Source organism: Balaenoptera musculus, chromosome 5, assembly GCF_009873245.2.
Source record: "Balaenoptera musculus isolate JJ_BM4_2016_0621 chromosome 5, mBalMus1.pri.v3, whole genome shotgun sequence".
Lineage (NCBI taxonomy): Eukaryota > Metazoa > Chordata > Mammalia > Artiodactyla > Balaenopteridae > Balaenoptera > Balaenoptera musculus.
This window is the reverse complement of record NC_045789.1, coordinates 76,841,818-76,860,436: the sequence shown is the minus strand read 5'-3', so window position 1 is coordinate 76,860,436 and position 18,619 is coordinate 76,841,818. Positions and strand designations below refer to the sequence as shown.

The following is an 18,619-nucleotide window of genomic DNA, read 5'->3' as shown; positions in this document are numbered from 1 at the left end:
ATGGAAATAAGATTAATTTGAAGTAACGGTTATACTTGTAATGCTGGAACTTATATTAATATGTGGAGTTAAAATATGTAGAAGTATTTTTGCAATTAATGGTCTTTTTCTCCTTCATGCTCTAGTTTTCAACTCCTACAGATGCTTATAGGACTTAATTACATTGTCTCACCAAAAGATAGTTTCAGTCCTTACAATAAAGTTTCCTTTTCTTAATTCAGCAAAACCTCAGTTAACTAAAACATTTGGGGAGTAGGGCATTGTGATTATTTTACATAACAAAATTAAAAGCTTTTGTTTCCACTCTTAAATCTTCAGATTTTATCTTTCCTGCCTTCATAGGTGGAGTATATGAAACCTGATTTATTGTTCCTTTTTTCCTTTTTCCTTTTTAATTCTGCCTTTGACCTGAAGGTTGAGGTCTTTGTTTATTCAAGTCAGTGTTCTAAACATTAAGCCGTAGACATGTGTAAGATTCTTTTTGTTTTAATTCCACATATGAATAAAAATATTTTACAGTGACTTATTTCCCTCCCCCACTCCTTTTTCTTAAAAAGTGAGAAGAGCAGAAGCAATCTGCCTATTTGGTATTTTGCTATAGTTTAGAGAAAGTGAGGAAATGTCATTTTTCTCTTGCTGAAGTATAAGCCTTCATACTTCCCACTAAACTAATGTGAGGCACATTAGACTTTGGATTGTTGATCCTGTTAAGATTTGCAAGAATGGGGAGCAGAGTACACCCGCCTCTGTGCCATGGAGCTCTGTTACTTACTATCAGTGCGATGCTGGCAAAACCATCAGCAGCTCCCTGAGCCTCCAATTTTTTCTTATTTGTGAAATTGGAGATTATTAATTTGTAAAATGTGAAATGGCAGGTGTATATAAAATACGCACATAAAGGAGTTGTTTTTACCGATACTGCCAAAGAAGTTTGAAAATTAGAACTTAATTCAGGAAGTGAGAAAGAATTTTTAAAAGTATTCCCTCATATTCTTTTCCTACAGGAAGATTACTTTTGAAGAACGTGTATTTTTTTCTTTTTCTTTAATGAAAATTATCATCTAACGGACGCCTTACAGATTGAGAAGTACTTAGAAATCAGTAGTCCCTCTGCTGTGTTCTAACAGAAACTTTTCATGACTTTTCTGAGCCTGGTAGAAAGAGAGCTTTCTGCTTTTGTTTGCATAGAGGGGCATGACATTTGCTGTTTCCAGCGAGTTTGTTTATAAATGCACCACACCTTCCTGCACTTGGAAGCCCACCCTTGGTATGAAGATTCCTTTGACTTGCCATCGCCCTGTCACGGACGGCACATTTTTTTTCATATTAATGAACGGTGAAACAGAGACTCATCCACGTTTCATGCAGTCACTCCATCCACTTAAACCATCCTGTAGTGGAAAACTCACCAAAACTGTTTCCAATAAAACGAGAAACTATTCTCACTTTCATATGAAGTGATAGCACTGGAAAATTATCCAAACCCTGTGCCTTTTTTCCTCACCACACTTAAAAAAATCATGTGTTTGAGAATCAAAGAATTGGTATTATCCTGAGCCTTGTCAGCAGTACAGTAAAACCTTGCTCCGAGAGCCTGTTGATTCCCATCATACATTCATCCAGTGTTCTTTGAGCACCCGGGCTGGACCCTCATCTCCCAATCCAGTGACAGGAAGCCTCCAGCAAAGAAATAACCCCAGCGCGGAGGTGTGAACGCCTGAATGTGGGGGTCAGGAGTGGGGGAGACTTGCGTGAGTCTTGTCTGCAGGCTGCTCTGTTCCCGCAAACAAGGCTCCTTGGGTAAGCAGTGTGCTGCATACGAGGCAGTGGATGTCTGGCAGTGGCCGGAGGCCCTCCTTCTGCTTCATCAGTACTTGCCTCTGATTTGGATTTCGCTGGTGTAGCCACACTTAATCTGCATTGCTTTGTTAGAAGACAGGAATGGTCTGGAACAGAGAAGAAGCAACTGTTACCGGGGTGTATCCACCCAAGGCACACACCCCAAGCAAGCCCTGTATCGGTCCTTACACTGTGGAGAGCCAGATTGTTGCAGGCTGATTGCAGTGGCTTATGTGCTCCACCCAAACAAAGTAAACACGTCTCATAGAAGGTTCTGGTAAACATTGCTATGAAATTTGCTAGTGAGACAGTTTGAAGAACCACATTTCTTCACCCTTAGGCGAGGCAGTCGGACTGGAAGTTGTTAATAGTGTGTACTCAGTCGTGTGCCCAGGTCCCAACAGTCCCCCTGCTTTTAGCCCTAGAGCCTTACAAAAACCACATGTCCAGTATAGCTGGGAGGGGGCATTCACGGGAGGGCAAGCTCTCTGCAGAACTGTGCACAATGTTTATAAAACTTAGCTCTATGTGTGGATGTTTCTTTCTTTATGGCTTGAGAAACCTGAGACTGTTATTAAATTTGCAAATCTCCCAGGTTCTAAATTCCTGCTTTCCTTAAACTCACCCCACAGATAGAAAAATCCAACAATGACAGCAATAAAAGTATGTCCTCATTTTGCTTCCTATGTAGCTGCCAATAAGTTGGCATTAAAATCTAGGTCATAGGGATGTCTTTGAAGACTAGGGCTGAAAATTAGGGAGAAGCTACAATTCTGTGAGTAGAAACAATGAATACTGCCTCCCATTTCCTGGAGTTTTTGTTTCTCATACCATAACTTTTGCCCTTTAGAAAATTATATCAAGATGGTTAAATTTGAGAACCAGGAGAAATCTTTTTTTCCTCCTATAGTTAATTACTTCCTTAAACCCTCATTGTACAAAGTTTGTAATTTTTTGTTAGCAAACCTTGTGCCTCTTTTGCTTTTGCCTATTTCAATATTTAAATTGAAATCTATTTCATATTAATATTACTGTATATTCTGGGCCTCTCACCTTGTGTTGCACCTGTGTGTGTCTAGTCCTAAAGAAAGGTAGAAACAGTCTTTACCTCATTTGATCCTTAGTATGTAATTCAAAGCTATTTTTTTAAAGCTATTTTTAAAAACAATTTGTATATTTTTACAAATTCATGTTTCCTGATTTTATATCCTCATGTCCTTGTTTTTAAGCAGTATTATTAGTGAAAATTCTCCCCGCCCCCGCCTTTAAATTGCATTTAAACACTATACCATTTTAATAATAAAAATTAGTATTTTTATTCTGTATCTCTGTCATTTAGAGCCGAGCTGTTCCAAGGGTGGTCTGTGGCACCTAAGGTCACTCCCCAGTAATTGAGAACCTGCCTTTTAACAAGATTCCCAGGTGAATTTGTGTGCTCAGTAAAGTTTGAGAAGCCCTAATAGGGAACATCAAAGCCCACTGCAGTGCACACCTCTTGTATAAGGAAGGAAGACAAGAGACTCCCAGGACCACGGTGTGTGTTAAGTTCATCACATAGGTATCTCATTGAGTCCAATTTTAATCTTAACCTCACAACCTCCTGGAAGGTGGGTATCCAATGCCACCTTGACAGATTTTGCCATATCCTCATGGCTCCTGCACTCCTAATATTTATTTAGTAATTTTTCTTGCCCTAGAGATAGAATTGCTTTTTAACATAATAAAGTTATTTTAAAAGGGAACTTTGTATCACTACTGTAAAAGTTATTTTAAAAGGGAACTTTTTATCACTACTACTGAGAAACATAGTTTTTTCTTAATGCACTTAAATAAATACATAACTATTCTAAAGCTCTGTGTCTATCAGAGAGATGTACACCAGACTGCAGGAATCACTGTTCCATGTGGTTATGTAGATTACGAATGAGGATACAGGTAAAGAAAGAAAGGACAAAAGAACAAAGTGCATCTTAACGATGAGAAACTGACATCAAAACCAGATTAAGATAGGTACTTGCCTGTCCCCTTACTTTCCAATACTCTGATGCTCAGTTGGCCCAGAGAAGGAATCAGGCATCTGGAATTTTAAAGCAGCACAGCTGCTTCTGATGCATAGTCAGGTGGAGATTTACCCAGTGAGGCCCAGAGAGGAAAAAGGTGTGATCTCAGTGGTAATCCCAGTCAAAAACACTGCTATTCCACAGTTATTTATAACTCACATTAGTGGCCATTGGCGGGGCTGGGGAGGCTCAGAAATTAATAGTGCATTTAAGCTGTTTCATTATAAGGCCCCATTGGTGGGTTTTCTCAGTTGCATCATGAGCTAGTGTTGCCTCAGAATCACAAACACTTCGGATTTTAGAGCTGGAAGAGAGGCACAGTATGTTACTTTTCACTTTTACTGTAAAACATTTAAATACAAGTAATTTTCTGCAGGCAGACTTGACATGTTACCACTAAAAATTTCAGTTTCCCTAAAATGCCTACAAGTAAAGAAAATGACTTATGTTGAGTTTAATTTTTTTTTAAAGCATTCTACAACAAAGTTTTCTATTTTTTAATTTTAGTTAAGGAATAGAAGTAATTTTACTGAATTCCATGGCCAAGGACAGTACCCATAGTGTGCAATTATGACTGGTTTATATTTAAAGCTGGTAAATGAGAGTTAGGTTTACCTTGATATTATAAGAGAGAAATGTACTTGAAGATAAATTAGGTCAGTTGTGGAACAGATCTTAGATTTGGGAGGAAAACCATTGGTGTCTCCTCCAGTATCTTGTTAGGTTGTCCTGCAGCCTCTTTTGATGAGGGGGGTAGCAAGGTGGAAAGGAGAGAAGGCAGGGCCGTGGCTCGTGTGCAGGGCCCTTCCAGCATCACGTGTCTTTATTTAAGTCCTGTTACATTAGCTCGTTTTTACAGTTCTGTGTCATCCACAAATTTGGAGATTAAGTCATCTTCTACAGTTTCATTCAGACTGTGAATAAGTCTATCGCACAAGTTGGGGCCAAGAACATAATCACCCTTGTGTGGGTGGCCTTCCGTGTATGGGTTTGTAGGGTGACTGGCCATCCTGGTGTGCCTGAGATTGAGGCGTTTCCTAGGATGCAGGACTTTGAGTGCTAAGGCCAGGACTCGTAGCATGGATGTGTCAGTGGCTGAAGACCATCCTAAGGCACTACCACGCAGCTCCGCTTGTCCCTGTTATACACAGCGTATGAGAAACGTTCAGTGTCTTTATGCTGAGCTGGAGGGCACTAAAGCCAGGGAGAGTATTTCCTGCCAAGTAAGAAACCCCATCAGAAAATCAACAAGGTTAGTTGGCTTGGCTGATTCTTGGTGAACCTCAACGCCAACTCCTAATGATAAAGGCCCATAAGCCTTCTGTTTCATAACCTATTTTAGAATTTTTCCAGGTATCATCCTCAGCCTTAACATTGGACATGGCCATAATCGTAGAGTTAAATTTGAGATTTTTCGTGTGACACGGTTACCACATTAACTTTAGTACTTACGTTTATTAGACCAGCTCTCTCTCATAGCATTGTTTTAGGGTCAAGCATGTATCTAAACCCAAACCACTTATTAAAGTCCATGTGATCGAAGGTGACTTGTTGTATATTTTCATCTTAATTCGTGTTTCAAGCAAACACGCTTACTTGGCTGTTGACACGTTTCCGTCTTTCTTTTCCAATAGTCATACCCGTCCAATTACATGGAGTCGATGAAGCCCAACAAGTATGGCGTCATCTACTCCACACCGTTATCTGATAAGTTCTTCCAGACCCCAGAAGGCCTGTCGCACGGGATGCAGATGGAGCCGGTGGACCTCACCGTGAACAAGCGGAGCTCGCCGCCCTCTGCCGGGAACTCCCCCTCCTCCCTGAAGTTCCAGTCCTTGCACCGGAGGGCCTCGCCGGGGCTGAGCCTGCCCTCGTCCAGCCCACCCGGGAAGAAGTACTCGCCGCCGCCGCCGCCCGGCGTGCAGCCCTTCAGCGTGCCGCTGTCTATGCCGCCTGTGATGGCTGCGGCCCTCTCCCGCCACGGCATCCGGAGCCCCGGCATCCTGCCCGTCATCCAGCCTGTTGTCGTGCAGCCCGTCCCCTTCATGTACACCAGCCACCTCCAGCAGCCGCTCATGGTCTCCTTGTCGGACGAGATGGAAAATTCCAGTAGTAGCATGCAAGGTAAATTCCGCCACCCGCCCACACTGCCGCCGCCCCGCTTAGTCCGGACCTAACGGGTCTTCACCAGGTAGTCTGGGTGAGGGAGCAAAGGAAGCAAGGGGCCAAGAGCTGTTGAACTCTGCAGAGGAAATATTCGACTTAGAGTCTGCGTAAGGCATTTGCTTTTTTTTTTTTTTTTTTTTTTTTTAAAGTGTTGACACTGGAAGATCTCCCAAGAATCAGGCTGTCTGTTAAATGCCATGAAATGATTAGTTTCACTATATACTTGTCAACCTGGGGATAATAAGAATCTTGACCTTATGTTTTGCTTTACTGAATACCAACATGGTTCTAGGTGCAAAAAGGCATTTAAGAAATACCTTTAGGCCATGTGATAACTAATGGCTATTAAAAGCCACCTTGTTTACTGACTGGTCAGAGGCAGAAGGCTGGGGTAACAAGGAGATAACCAAACGTCATAAGGAAGAAATCCTTTGGGGGCTGATGTCTTAAAAGTCCAGCTTCCTCCTTACGGTGCTTGCTGACAAAGTAATCGTTAGGAGGAACAAGAAGCGCCCACCGATTCATTTCTGCTGTCATTTTGCCAAAGGCAAATAGAGACACATCAGTGTGGGAGCTAGAAGCCGTGCAATAAGCTTTTAAAGGCTGAAATCGGTAAATGGTACATAGAGTAACTTTTCTATTTTTATTTTGTAGTCCCTGTAATTGAATCATATGAGAAGCCTCTATTACAGAAAAAAATTAAAATAGAACCTGGGATCGAACCACAGAGGACAGATTATTATCCTGAAGAAATGTCACCCCCTTTAATGAACTCAGTGTCCCCCCCGCAAGCACTGTTACAAGAGTAAGTATATTGAGGTCTGCCTGGCATTTACGTAGCGGCGTGCATCTCGGAACTGGAATGGAAGCTGGAGCTTCCCGCTCAGGATGTGGTGTGGATTGCCAGCCGGGACTGCCTTGTCGTTCGGGGCAGCCCCTGGGCCAGATGGGAGAATCTCTCCAAAAACTATGTGCTCTGTTACACGCGTTACGTCACGTTCTCAGTGAATTGGTCACACATGATTTTGCCACTTTACCCCAGAAATCATTTTTATCTTGTTTTTTTCCGTCCTTCCAGACTATGTGTATCTAGTTCTCCCATCATCTTTAGCCCAACATGGATTGAATTTGGTGTTCTAGATATTCCACTTAAGGTTGGATCCTGGAAATGCTTCATGGGATCACATATCGTCCTTCCCATTGTCAGTTCTCATAAAGTATAGTGTTTCTGTGGTGGGGAATGGCTTTAGTCAGAATTTTCCGGGCCAACTACAAATCCAAGAAAGATACTGCAAAACCAGGCCCGTGGCAACAGAAAGCTGACCGTGTTGCTCAGAGAAGCTCGGCGTTGAAAGAACTGTTTAGTCTCCGGTCTTTCTAATTGTGACTGCCCTAGAATGTTCGGTCTGCTTTAGAACCGCCATCCAGTAGGAAGTTTACACTACTGGTCAGCATCCAGGCACCTGAACGGTGGTTTAACTTGCTCTCATGTGATGGTGTCACACACAGTCTAAATAACATCATTACTGGGATTTGCCACTATAGATGCCCTTGACTTCTACCAGGGATTACACTGGAGGCTGTGTCTGCGGTAGGTACAAATGTGGCCTTCGGATCCAACATCTTGGATCCCAGCTCTGCTCTCCACCATATGTATGACCTTGGCATAGTCACTTAATCTCGTTGCCCCGGCTTCCTCTTTATATTCATTATTGGTTGTAATTATTTTTCTTCTGTTATGGTCCTTACAACACTGGATTTAATGGCCGGCTTCCTAGTACAAAGGAAGTACAACAGTTATTGTCTCCTCAGGCTCCCTTCTATCACCTTCCTCCCCATATAACCTTTTCTCCAGCATTTCTGCCCACCTTTCTGCTTTATCTACTGCACTCTTCTCCCTTACGTAATGAATTCTGTAGCAGAATATGAATCCTCTGGTTTTAGAACAGCTATTTTCTGGAACTTAACATATATTCTGGTTGTATCCACATTCAACCCCAAGTAGGTGCCTTCATAATAGCTCATATATCAATTGTCATTTGCATCAAATCCGTCCATTTTTTTCTTTGGGGAGGGTGGGCGGGGGGTTGTCATCTACTCCTTGATAGATGAAGAAGAGAATGAATCTTCTTCCGCAGCCACGTCAGCAGGCAGACTGTCTGATGGTCTTGTACATTATTGCCCTTCACAATTGCGTAGTGCCTCCTTACCCCCAGAAAGGAACTTTTCCAAGTGTTTTCAAAGGAGTTATTTCATTCTCCGAAAACAAGCAGGTGGGAGTCAGAGCAAACAACTGATGAGCCAAGACATAAATAACTTGCCTGTAATCACACCGTTAACAGCAGAGGGGGCCTGGGCTGATCTCCGGCTTCCAGATGAGCGGTCTTCTTGCTATTTTTAGGCCATATCTAGCTGATTGCATCTGCTGCTGCACTAAGGGAAAGGAAAAATAGACTAGCCAAAATGGACACATCTTGTAGGCTGAATTACCCTTTTTTTAGGATGTCAGATGTCTTTGTTGAGGTAACTGGCAACATGGCTTGTACCTGTAATTGTTCCTGCACAGATGATGAAAAAGATGCTATAAAGCCAACTGCCCGCATAGCGAGGGATCCGTTGACTGAAAGGGGGTTATTCCAAAGTCTAGGTTATTATAAATTACAGTGTAACACGTTACGGAAGAATATTTGAAGGCGATATTCTGTGCTCTGAATGCTGCTGGAAAGAAAACACCTTTTCTCTTTTCTTGCTTATTTTAAGTAACGTTCTTTGGATGATCTCAAGCTCAGTGGCTTTTAATGATTAATGAATAATGTGCTTAGTCTAATGCTGACCTAAGAATGCATTTTGCCTCTCAGAAAATTGAACCGATTAGCCACAACTGGGACATGTACCCTTCAAGTAATTCTCTCGCAGATGTGATTAAGTAATGTCTTGGAGTGTGCCCAGTAGCAGCCCACATAGGAAACCAGCTAGCCAGGAAAGAATCACTGGACACCAAGCACCTGGTACCATGTCCATGAGGCAGCCCCAATAATATTTGCCTTAAGAAACCCTTCCTTTACAGGGGTGGACTTTAAAATACAGCTTTGAAATCCACTTGTTTGATCATAAAGTTATAGCTTTAGGATTATTTTTAAAGGCACTCAAATGTATATCAGATTTCTTTTGTTATTTACATGTGTGAAAATTTATTTAGAACAAAACGTTTGAGGACCAGATTTCCCCACTGAGTTGTGTACATGAAACTGTAGCAAACGTAAGAGGGATCAGCTTAACTCAAAAGAATGACCAGGTCTCTGATATTTACTAGGTATTCTAACTTCTGGGTTATAATGATCCCAAACAACCTCCTTAAAAATGAGCAGCGAGGAGACCAAGAAGAGTGAGTGAGATCCCAAGATCCTGAACCTCAGCCTGTACCAATACCCGGCTCTTTAGAGATAGACTGCTGACCCCTCGCAGAGTGATGCTGCCTTCCAAGGGAGATGTTGGGTGGAGTAGAGATTTCCTGATCTGGTGTTAGGACATCCCAAAAAAACTCCTCATGAAATTAAACAACTGTAGGGGCAAAGTTTGCTGATGGGTTTCTGCACCTTGAAATAGTAACAGCTACTGTTTCGCAGATTTGCATCTGGAACAGGTGTTGTTCTTAAGTGTTTTGTGTGCATTACTCACAACAGCCTTCTGAGATGGCATTATTATCATCCCCTTTTACAGAGAAGAAACTGAGGCACAGAGAGCATGAATACCTTGCCGAGGGTTATAGGGACTATCAGGGCAGAGCTGGAGCGCCCAGCCTTTTATGGTTCCTTTTTTTAGGGTAACATTTTCACAAAATGAGCAACTGAAACAGCAGTCATAACTACTGCCCAGAAACCATTAAAATCCCAACCCATAAAATCGAATAACTGGGAGAGACTTCTAATGTTATCTGGGATTCTCTCCCAGGGTCCCAGAGGCAAATGAGATATATTTAACTGTTCATTTTTTTTTCCCCTCAGCATTTTACTTCCTGAAGTTCTGTTAATGAAGATGAAAATTTTCAGTCAATGGCGTGAAAGTTGAAAGTTTAAAATAAACTGATAAACTGTTTTCTTTTTATTAAAGGGTCTTAATAATCGAGCTTTATAAAAACTCTCTCACTTCTCCATTTTCTCTGCTATTTGTTTGTACATTTATATAATTGAAGTTCTTGTTCCCCCCCGCCCCACTAGTTCATGTTCACTTTTCCATGTATCTAAACTTTATTCTTTCATATCATCCCTCTAAGCATCAGGGTAGGAAGGTAAAGTGATACTCAAAACAGACAGTTTTTTTTGCTAATCGTAAGTGAGAAATTAGTGAAGTCACTCAAGATAAGATGCACCTTTTTATTCTCTTCCTAGTCACTTCTTTGGGTGCTTGAAAAAGTTGTTGATAAGGGACATGTATTTACATTTTTACCAAGATAAAAAACACGTTTCATTCAGTGACTCTCTTGATTTTTATGTCTAAATTTTATTATTCTTTATCTCACAAGATTGTTTACCCTCATCAAATTCTTTTCACCAATCTTTTTTCCCCCATACACTCGTGTATAAAACATTCACATGTTATTTGGAATATTTTAAGAACTCTAGATTCAAATTTAAAAGACAAAGAAGTCTTTCATTGCAGTTAGAGGCCAACTGTTGATACGTAAGCTTGTAATGTATCAAGTAATTAGTTATTAGGAGAGCAAATGGATGGAGTAGAACTTGTTAATTCCATCGATCAGCAGGGGAAGCCTGAAAAAACTACAGATTTTTCCTAGCTCTTCCCACCTGCCATTTCTCTCCACCAACTTCCTTTCTGAAAGAGAGAAAGTTCACAGTAATGCTGTGTAACCTGATTTGATTTCAGTCCCCCCTCCCCCCTGGAAAGGTGTGCAGGCGCAGGAAGGGGAGTCTGGGTGAGGAGCCGGGAAGGTAGGGAGGATGGCGGGCAGCTAGTGAGGGAGCCGGTGCTGCACCTGGAGCCTGGGTCCTGAGTCCCGAGTGAGGGGCTTCCTCGCCTGACCACTAGCACTGCCTGAAGTTCTCTCTCAAGGAGGAATAATAGTGACAGTAAAGGTTTGAGTCTGTGAAGACAGTAGTGCCAACTTTTTTTTTGGCGGGGGAGGGGGGGGGAGATAAAAATCAAATGTACATTGAGCCTCTTTAAGAGACTCAAACTAAATGCCAGCTATGTAAAGGATCAAATGTAGATACATCCTACAACGTGGTTGCCTGAGACTTAGGAGTTTGACTTCTTACATTTTCCCCTAAAGAATAATAAATGTGAGAAAACAGTACAGCGTTCAGCCTAGTCCCACAGAATTCTACAAGAAAGCAAATTTCTATTAAGGGAAAGAGACTCTCCTAGCACTTTGCATCTCCCTCTAGTGTAGCCCCTAACTCTTCTTACTGTCATTACTTATCTACATGTCTGTCTCCCCCTAGAGTGTGAGCTCCTCCAGGGCAGGAACCCTGTTTTTATTCATCTTTGTGTCCCGGTGCCAAGCACAGTGCCTGGCTCATGGTAGGTGCTCACTCCATGTTTGTTGAATGAATATAGCAGTGCTTCTTGGGTTGATCTGCTAATTTCTTTTTGTTTATTTTGTTGGGTTTTTTGTTTGTTTGTTTTTGCCCAGTGTTGTTAATGCTTTTGGTACCCTGAAGGAAAGGAAGAGCCTTTCACTCACCATTTTGCATTTGGCATTGGCTTTCCTAGGAATCACCCTTCAGTCATCGTGCAGCCCGGGAAGAGACCTTTACCTGTGGAATCTCCAGACACCCAGAGGAAGCGGCGGATACACAGATGTGATTATGATGGATGCAACAAAGTATACACTAAAAGCTCTCACTTGAAAGCACACAGAAGAACACATACAGGTATTAGAAATACAAGACTCGCTTCATCTTTCTTCTTAAGAAGTACTAGCATGGAATGTTAAGACAAATGTTCTAGCTTTCAGAGATTATTGTAAGGAAATTTTTTCAGGCATCTTGAAAGTTACCATAGTCAGCTACAGATGTCTCTTGTCAGTTGTGAAAAATGAAGTTTTCGATAATGATTTGTTTTTATAATAGAGTAGATTCAGGGTTATCTATTCAAGGCCGCTTGCAACCACTTGCAGTTCTGTGGTCTCTGTAGTAAGAGAGAGAGAAGGGCATGAAACCTCCACTGGGAACAGAGGGGGAAAGTGCCCTTAACCATGGGCCTGTTTCATCAAAGATGTGGCCTTCATATAGGCTGTCACTTAATAAGTGTTGTACATTATCAAATTCACGATGGCAAAAAGAGAAAAAAAAGTTCTTTATACAGAACAAGTAAATGCAGCAGTTTATAGAAATGGAATTCAAACGGAAGACAGTCATCGAAGGAAAGAAAAGTGAAGAAATTTGGGTAATTATCGTCTTCTAAAACTGAGGGAACTTACAGGCGATTGCCTGCCATATTTGTTATAGGATATTTTCCAGTTTGCCAGGCGTTGCATATAGAGCGTACAGACAGATCTTATAAAAATTGTTAAATAGGTGAGGAAAACGTAAAATTGTCCCCTGTGCTCATGAACATTTTGTAGCAAAACATCTTAAGGAATTCGTACAAAAATGTTTTAAACAAACCTGATTAATTGCAGTTGGTATTGGTGATTAATGTTTATGGAAAGCCTCATCTGAGCTGACCTCATACTCTTGGATGTGAACTTCTAGTGTAACAGCAATTTCCCTCTCTGTACATTTCCTTAACTCAGAATGTAGAATATTTGGAGTTTTGTGAGTCATTCTTGTTAGGAACATTTACAAAGAGAAGAATCCGGGGTTTGGAAGAGGAGAGGAAGTAAAGTGTCTGGCAGAGTGGAAGTGAAGGTTTTCCGTGCATCCTGGGAAGGAGGCAAAGGAAGCCAAGGGGATCCAGCCAGACACAGTGTTCTTTGGCTTCCTCACAGTGTTGCCATGGAGAGAGCTGAGGGTGACAGCCTTGCGGTTAGAGGACCACCCAATGGGCAGTGCCAGATAGACTCATGAAAGCCTCCTCAGGGCATGAACGGGCCCTGAGGGGTGGATGTTACCAAAGGCCAGCCTAAGAGTAAAAAGACATTGGATATTTGGGTAACAATTCAGATGTACGAAAAATAACTCTTAACGTGTATATTCTGTGCAACAAAGCAGAGAGTATAAATTCTGAATATGTCATTGAAATGCCAAGGAGTTGCAATCCTTTAAGGTTTCTAGAAAACAAGAGATAGTAAATGGGAATGAATCTGTCATGGCCATTACCCAATATTACTGATTAAAACATGTAAAATTACCATTAACTGCCTTTTTATTTGTAAAGGCCTTCAAACTGCTGTCCTCGTGACTTTCCCACAAAGGTCTTCTTTTTCTCACCTGTAAGTTATCGTCACACAGGAGAGGGTTGTAGAAACCTGACTTCTGACAGGGTGGGGAGGAGTTTACTATATTTTCCGTACATCTGAATTAAAGCATTATACTTAGGCGTTGTTGTTCTTGACTAAACAAAAAATAAAATGTTGAAATCCCTGATAAATATTTGTTGCTAGGGACTTAGGGACTTCACATTTTTAGAAAACTATTGAAAAGAATAAGAGAATCCCACAAACTTTCAGTTTGGACTTCTCTTTGAATGGATAGCGCTGCATGTAGCTAAGCTCCTAAGTAGGTTTACGACTTGGAGGTCAACAAATACGGATCACCGGGTATTAAAAACTTATTCATCGCCTCCATTGAGGGCAAAACCAAAATTAGTTGATAGCCCCTCAGAGTGGATTTCAGTGCCATAAATATGCTTTAAGAACTCTTAAAATCCCCCTCACCCCCTTTTTTGGGCAGAAAGCCAATTTCATATTAAGACAATCTGTGTTTCTTATTTGTCGCCTAGTGGTTCAAGGGACAGATGTATGGTCCTATCTTGGAAATAATGTTTGTCAAGAGCTTTAGCTCAGAAATATTTACTGTCTTTAATTATTAATATCATTTTGCTCTTAGAAAAAATAAGCTCTTTTTTCCCCACCTTTCTGCAGGAGAAAAACCCTACAAATGTACATGGGAAGGATGCACATGGAAATTTGCTCGGTCTGATGAACTCACGAGACATTTCCGAAAACATACTGGAATCAAACCCTTCCAGTGTCCAGACTGTGACCGCAGCTTCTCCCGCTCCGACCACCTTGCCCTCCATAGGAAACGCCACATGCTCGTTTGAATGCCTCTATCTCCCGCCTCAGCGTGGCTCCCACTCTCCCAGCTCTCTCTCTGTCCTCCCTCCCATTATCTAACTCATCTTTTTACATGTACATTTTAATTTTGATTCAGCTGGTCTGAATCTCTGAATTTATATCATTCAAACTTCCATATGGTCAGTAGTAAATATTCTCTAATCCTCCCTCTCCTTACCACGGGTCAGACCTAAAGAATGTGAACACTTTTTTTTTTTTTCTTTTTTTTTTTCCGGGGATGCTAAGCAAACCCTTCTTAGAGATAACGTTTAATGTAATGAAAACAAGGGAACATGTAAACTAACATAACCAATTGTTTCTCCATGTAATCCTCAAAAGAATGTCAAAGTAAATGTATTAGAAATACAGTATCCAGCCTGCTGGTCCTTGCCAGAGGCATCCAGACCTCTGTGCTCTGTGATCGAGTTTGGTGCTCCACAGCAAAAAGAAGGGTGGAACCTTTCACAGATGAGCTAGACATGCAACAGGCTTTCAGACTAGTACAGTCAACTCTTCCATTGTCCTTCACAGATCTGGCTTGTCAATTTGGATTTATCGCTTCATCTAAATGTACGTCCTTTACCCTCCTTTGTGCCTGCAGCTACTAAGGAGGTCTTTGCCACCACTGGGAGGTGAGCCAGAGCTGCTGATTTAGGTGGATGACGTCTATCAGTTGAGGGGGTGCATGCTGTACTTGCTAGCGTGGAGTCGGAGCAAAGGGGCATCAGCAGGGGCAGAGCAAGGCGGGCGAAGGAGGAAGCCAGCCATTCCTGCTCGCCTAGGGCTTTTCGGTGACAGTTCATCATTTGGTTCGCTGGGCAGTACATTCCCGGAGCTTCAGTCTCTATGCACGTTCAGCTGTGCGGAACCCTACTGCAAAGCCAGATACTGATGGGGTTCTCCATGCACCTGTCTCTGTTTCTACAATGTCCTTAATGTGGATTACCAAGCATTGATAGGGGTGCCACAAAAATATTTGCTCAGTAATGGGAAAAAATCTTTTGGGTAAGGGTATGAATGGTCTTCTTTAATGGCCTTCTTTTACCCCACCTACTTAACAGCTTTTCTGCAAACAGGGAAACGTTGAGTGGTAATTGTATTCCCCTATCAAATTAATCACGGAGGCTTCATATGGAGACTTTTCTGTGTGAGCTGTAAGGTGCCAAACTGGCTGTCATCTGTGTTCATGACGCATATCATAAATAAGCATCTGCTAATGCTTTAGTAGATTCCTTCAATTTAAGACCTGAGTGACACTATTTGTAAATATAAATAGTTGTGAAGCACACATACCTTTCTTGGGGGACAGATTTCTGAAAAATCTAGAAAACCACAGTTCAGGGATTCATAAATGTAGCTCAAATTCCCAAATGTTTACTGTTGGAGCTGGCAATCTCCTATCACTATCAAGTATCCTGTCAGAAGAACAAACTGAAAATGACTCGTGTTTATGTTGAAGATTAATAGCACCATTATTTAGGGGAAGTTTTTCAAAAGCAGGCTTTTGAGCACTATAGTGTAAATGCCAGTAAAAATAATTTATGTGTAGAAATGCCATTGGTCCTAAATTTGAAGAAAGTGGGCGACGGTGGTGTAGTGTGGGTGCATTTGAGCAAATGCACCTTCATCCCTCGATAAAGGATGGAGGAGCAGAGAGAAGAATGGAATCCTGAACATTCATCCCAGCCACAACTCAGGATCCAACACAACCTTAACTGGGAGGAATACACTGTTCAATTGTTTTTAAGACAGTGCATGAGTGATTCTGGAGGCCTGCGAATTGTGTGGGGAGCTTACTTTGATGGCGCCGTGTTAATAAAAGTTAGTTGTAGGGACTGCACACCTAAGAGATCCCGCTCGTAAGCCCTCAGATCCAACTGAAAGGAGATGTAGTTGAGAAATGCAAAGTAATTTGTTATTGTGGCACTTGGTTTTTCTTTTTTCTTTTTAAGCACTGCAAAATTTGTTTAGAATATTAAAACATCCTTATGAGGCTTTTTTTTTTTTTTTTGCAACTATGACATGAATTGAGGGATTAAAAAAAAATGGCTCTTGGAAAAGTAGGTATTGTCTGTATTGTAGATGCTTAGTCACATTCATGCCAAAATGTTTATTGCTTGAAATGGTTCTTCCACAGCACACCGAAGAATTAAGTTGGAGTGCAAAGAACATTTTTGTTTTAATGGAGATAACCAGTTTGTGTGTGTTCTAACCCACCTTGAAGGTGGGAAAAGGGGCAAGAAAGGACAGAATTGATCTTTGAATAATTAGCTGTGAGTCTGAGTCCAGCTGATAGAAAGCTTCGTGGGTTCTCATGAAATTTGATGTGTATGCTATGGCATATTGACATTTTTTTTTCAGAAAAGCAAGCAAGACCCTGCAAAGACTATTACATTACTATTCAGCTTGCTTAGATTATGCTAACAGTTCATTAACAAAGATACATTTCAACCCTGAAAGAAAAGCAACCCAGGAAGCTATTCTCTGTTCTCATGCTGGTCTGTATACTTTAGTTACCAATTGGCTCTTAACCAAATTTTCTTTTTTTATATATATTTGTATGTTACTATGATAGTTGAGAAATTTAGTCTCTTAGTAATTTTTAGCTGTTATTGTGGAAGACCTCCAATACAAGATAAGGTACCCTTGAACGTGTGGTTTTAATGATATGCCATGTTACTATCAATGGTGATTTTAATTGCAATATTTTAAATTGATGAGAATGATTTGTAAACATGGAGTTAGTGTTGTGTAAATTCTGTTTATTATAGAATTTCTTTCATTATTATCCAAGTGTCATCCTGGGGGAGAAGTCAGAAAAATTAAATCTGTAACCATCATATTTTAGAGTTCTAAAGTGTGAATCTACATCGCAAATGGGCATTAACATTCTAAATCGCCTGGTTTTGAGAACGTGTTAGCAGCATAGATAGCTATGTTCAACTAAGGAAATGCTAAATATCAGAAGTTTCAAGAGCCTTAGAACAGATTTACAGGGGAACTATATATGAATGTGTATATTTTATTAAACACCCATCTGCACTATCAGTGTTGCACTAATGTGGAATTTGAAAAACTATATTGCTGATACTGTATATCTACACATCATTCCTGATTAGATTGTTTTAAAGACAATCTCAGAGGTCTAAGGTTTTAAAATAATTTGATTGGTTTAAAAATAATACAGTCATCTTGAAGGAATTGCCGTCATACATGAAGTTGCTCAGAGTGGCCTTTATTCTCTTGTTGGTCAAGGTTAACAAGTTCTAAATGATTGCAAATTCACTTAAATAATACATTTACAAAGCCATTTTACATGCATTAAACGAGGGCTACAACAATATTATGTTTTACAAATACTAGCACTTTTTTTTTTTTTTTTTGCTGTTATGTACTTAGTGTTAGAGGGTCAAAATAATCTTTCTGCTTAGCATCTCTTAAACCATACCTGCAAGTATAGCAGGATTATTACATTTACAGTACTTTAATACTTGTATAAACTATGCAGAAATTTTTAATAAAGTGTAATATATTTTATAAGCTAATAAGACTGAATGGGTAAAGGTTTTTAGCATGCATTAGTATACTTGCAAATACTGAAACATTTTGGTAATCTTTCTTACTAAAGATGTGAATGTTTAATGTTCTTTCTCTGTTTCTACTCGGTAGTCCAATGGGAATTCAGTAATGACATTTTGTCATGTCAAACTGTGAACATAAATTTGTACTGTACAGTCCTCATATATACAGTATGCAATATATGTATTATATACTTGTTAATAAAACCATCAGAATATTACATGTGATCATGTGATTACTATGTATGCAGTGATCACTAAGAAAAAAACTTAGCAAAGTAACATGTAAGAGGCCCTTACTTAGAAATTTCAAAGTAAATCACCCTTTGATAGGCAATCATTAATGGAAGGAAAGAAAAACAGATCTAACTGGAAAATGTACTATATGAGCTAACTCAGCCCTAAAGCTGTGTCCCTGGTTTTCTGATAAGAAGTTTTCTAAGTACAAACCATAAACTTGTAGACAACCCAGCATAAACCTACAAATTCACCTAGTGCATTCTTGGAATATTTTATTGTTGATGACCCTACCTGCTTCCAAAAAGAATTTTCCGTTTCTTGTGTGTAGTACTTTAAATTTTTAAATAAAAGATCAGGATTCGTAGCTTGGGCAGTGGGGAATCAGGAATTAAGGTAAATCTGGTAAATAAGGTAAATAAAAACATGATTTTTCAAGCCTTCAGTAAGCCGTTTCCATGGACACTACTGTGTCCTTAGCATCACAGGAACAAGTA

General features: G+C 40.5%; 1 protein-coding gene across 3 annotated transcripts in view; it reads left to right on the top strand.

Annotated features, from left to right (window-relative positions):
• KLF3 (Kruppel like factor 3) overlaps positions 1-18,106 on the top strand; it is a 36,811-nt gene extending 18,705 nt beyond the window's left edge. For all 3 annotated transcript variants that reach the window (XM_036852210.1, XM_036852211.1, XM_036852209.1), the window contains 4 exons: positions 5,534-6,023; positions 6,720-6,870; positions 11,799-11,959; positions 14,113-18,106. In XM_036852210.1, the coding sequence (XP_036708105.1) occupies positions 5,534-6,023; positions 6,720-6,870; positions 11,799-11,959; positions 14,113-14,294 (984 nt within the window). In that variant the 3' untranslated portion in view covers positions 14,295-18,106. The remainder of the gene's footprint in view (positions 1-5,533; positions 6,024-6,719; positions 6,871-11,798; positions 11,960-14,112) is intronic.
• Positions 18,107-18,619: the final 513 nt, after the last annotated feature.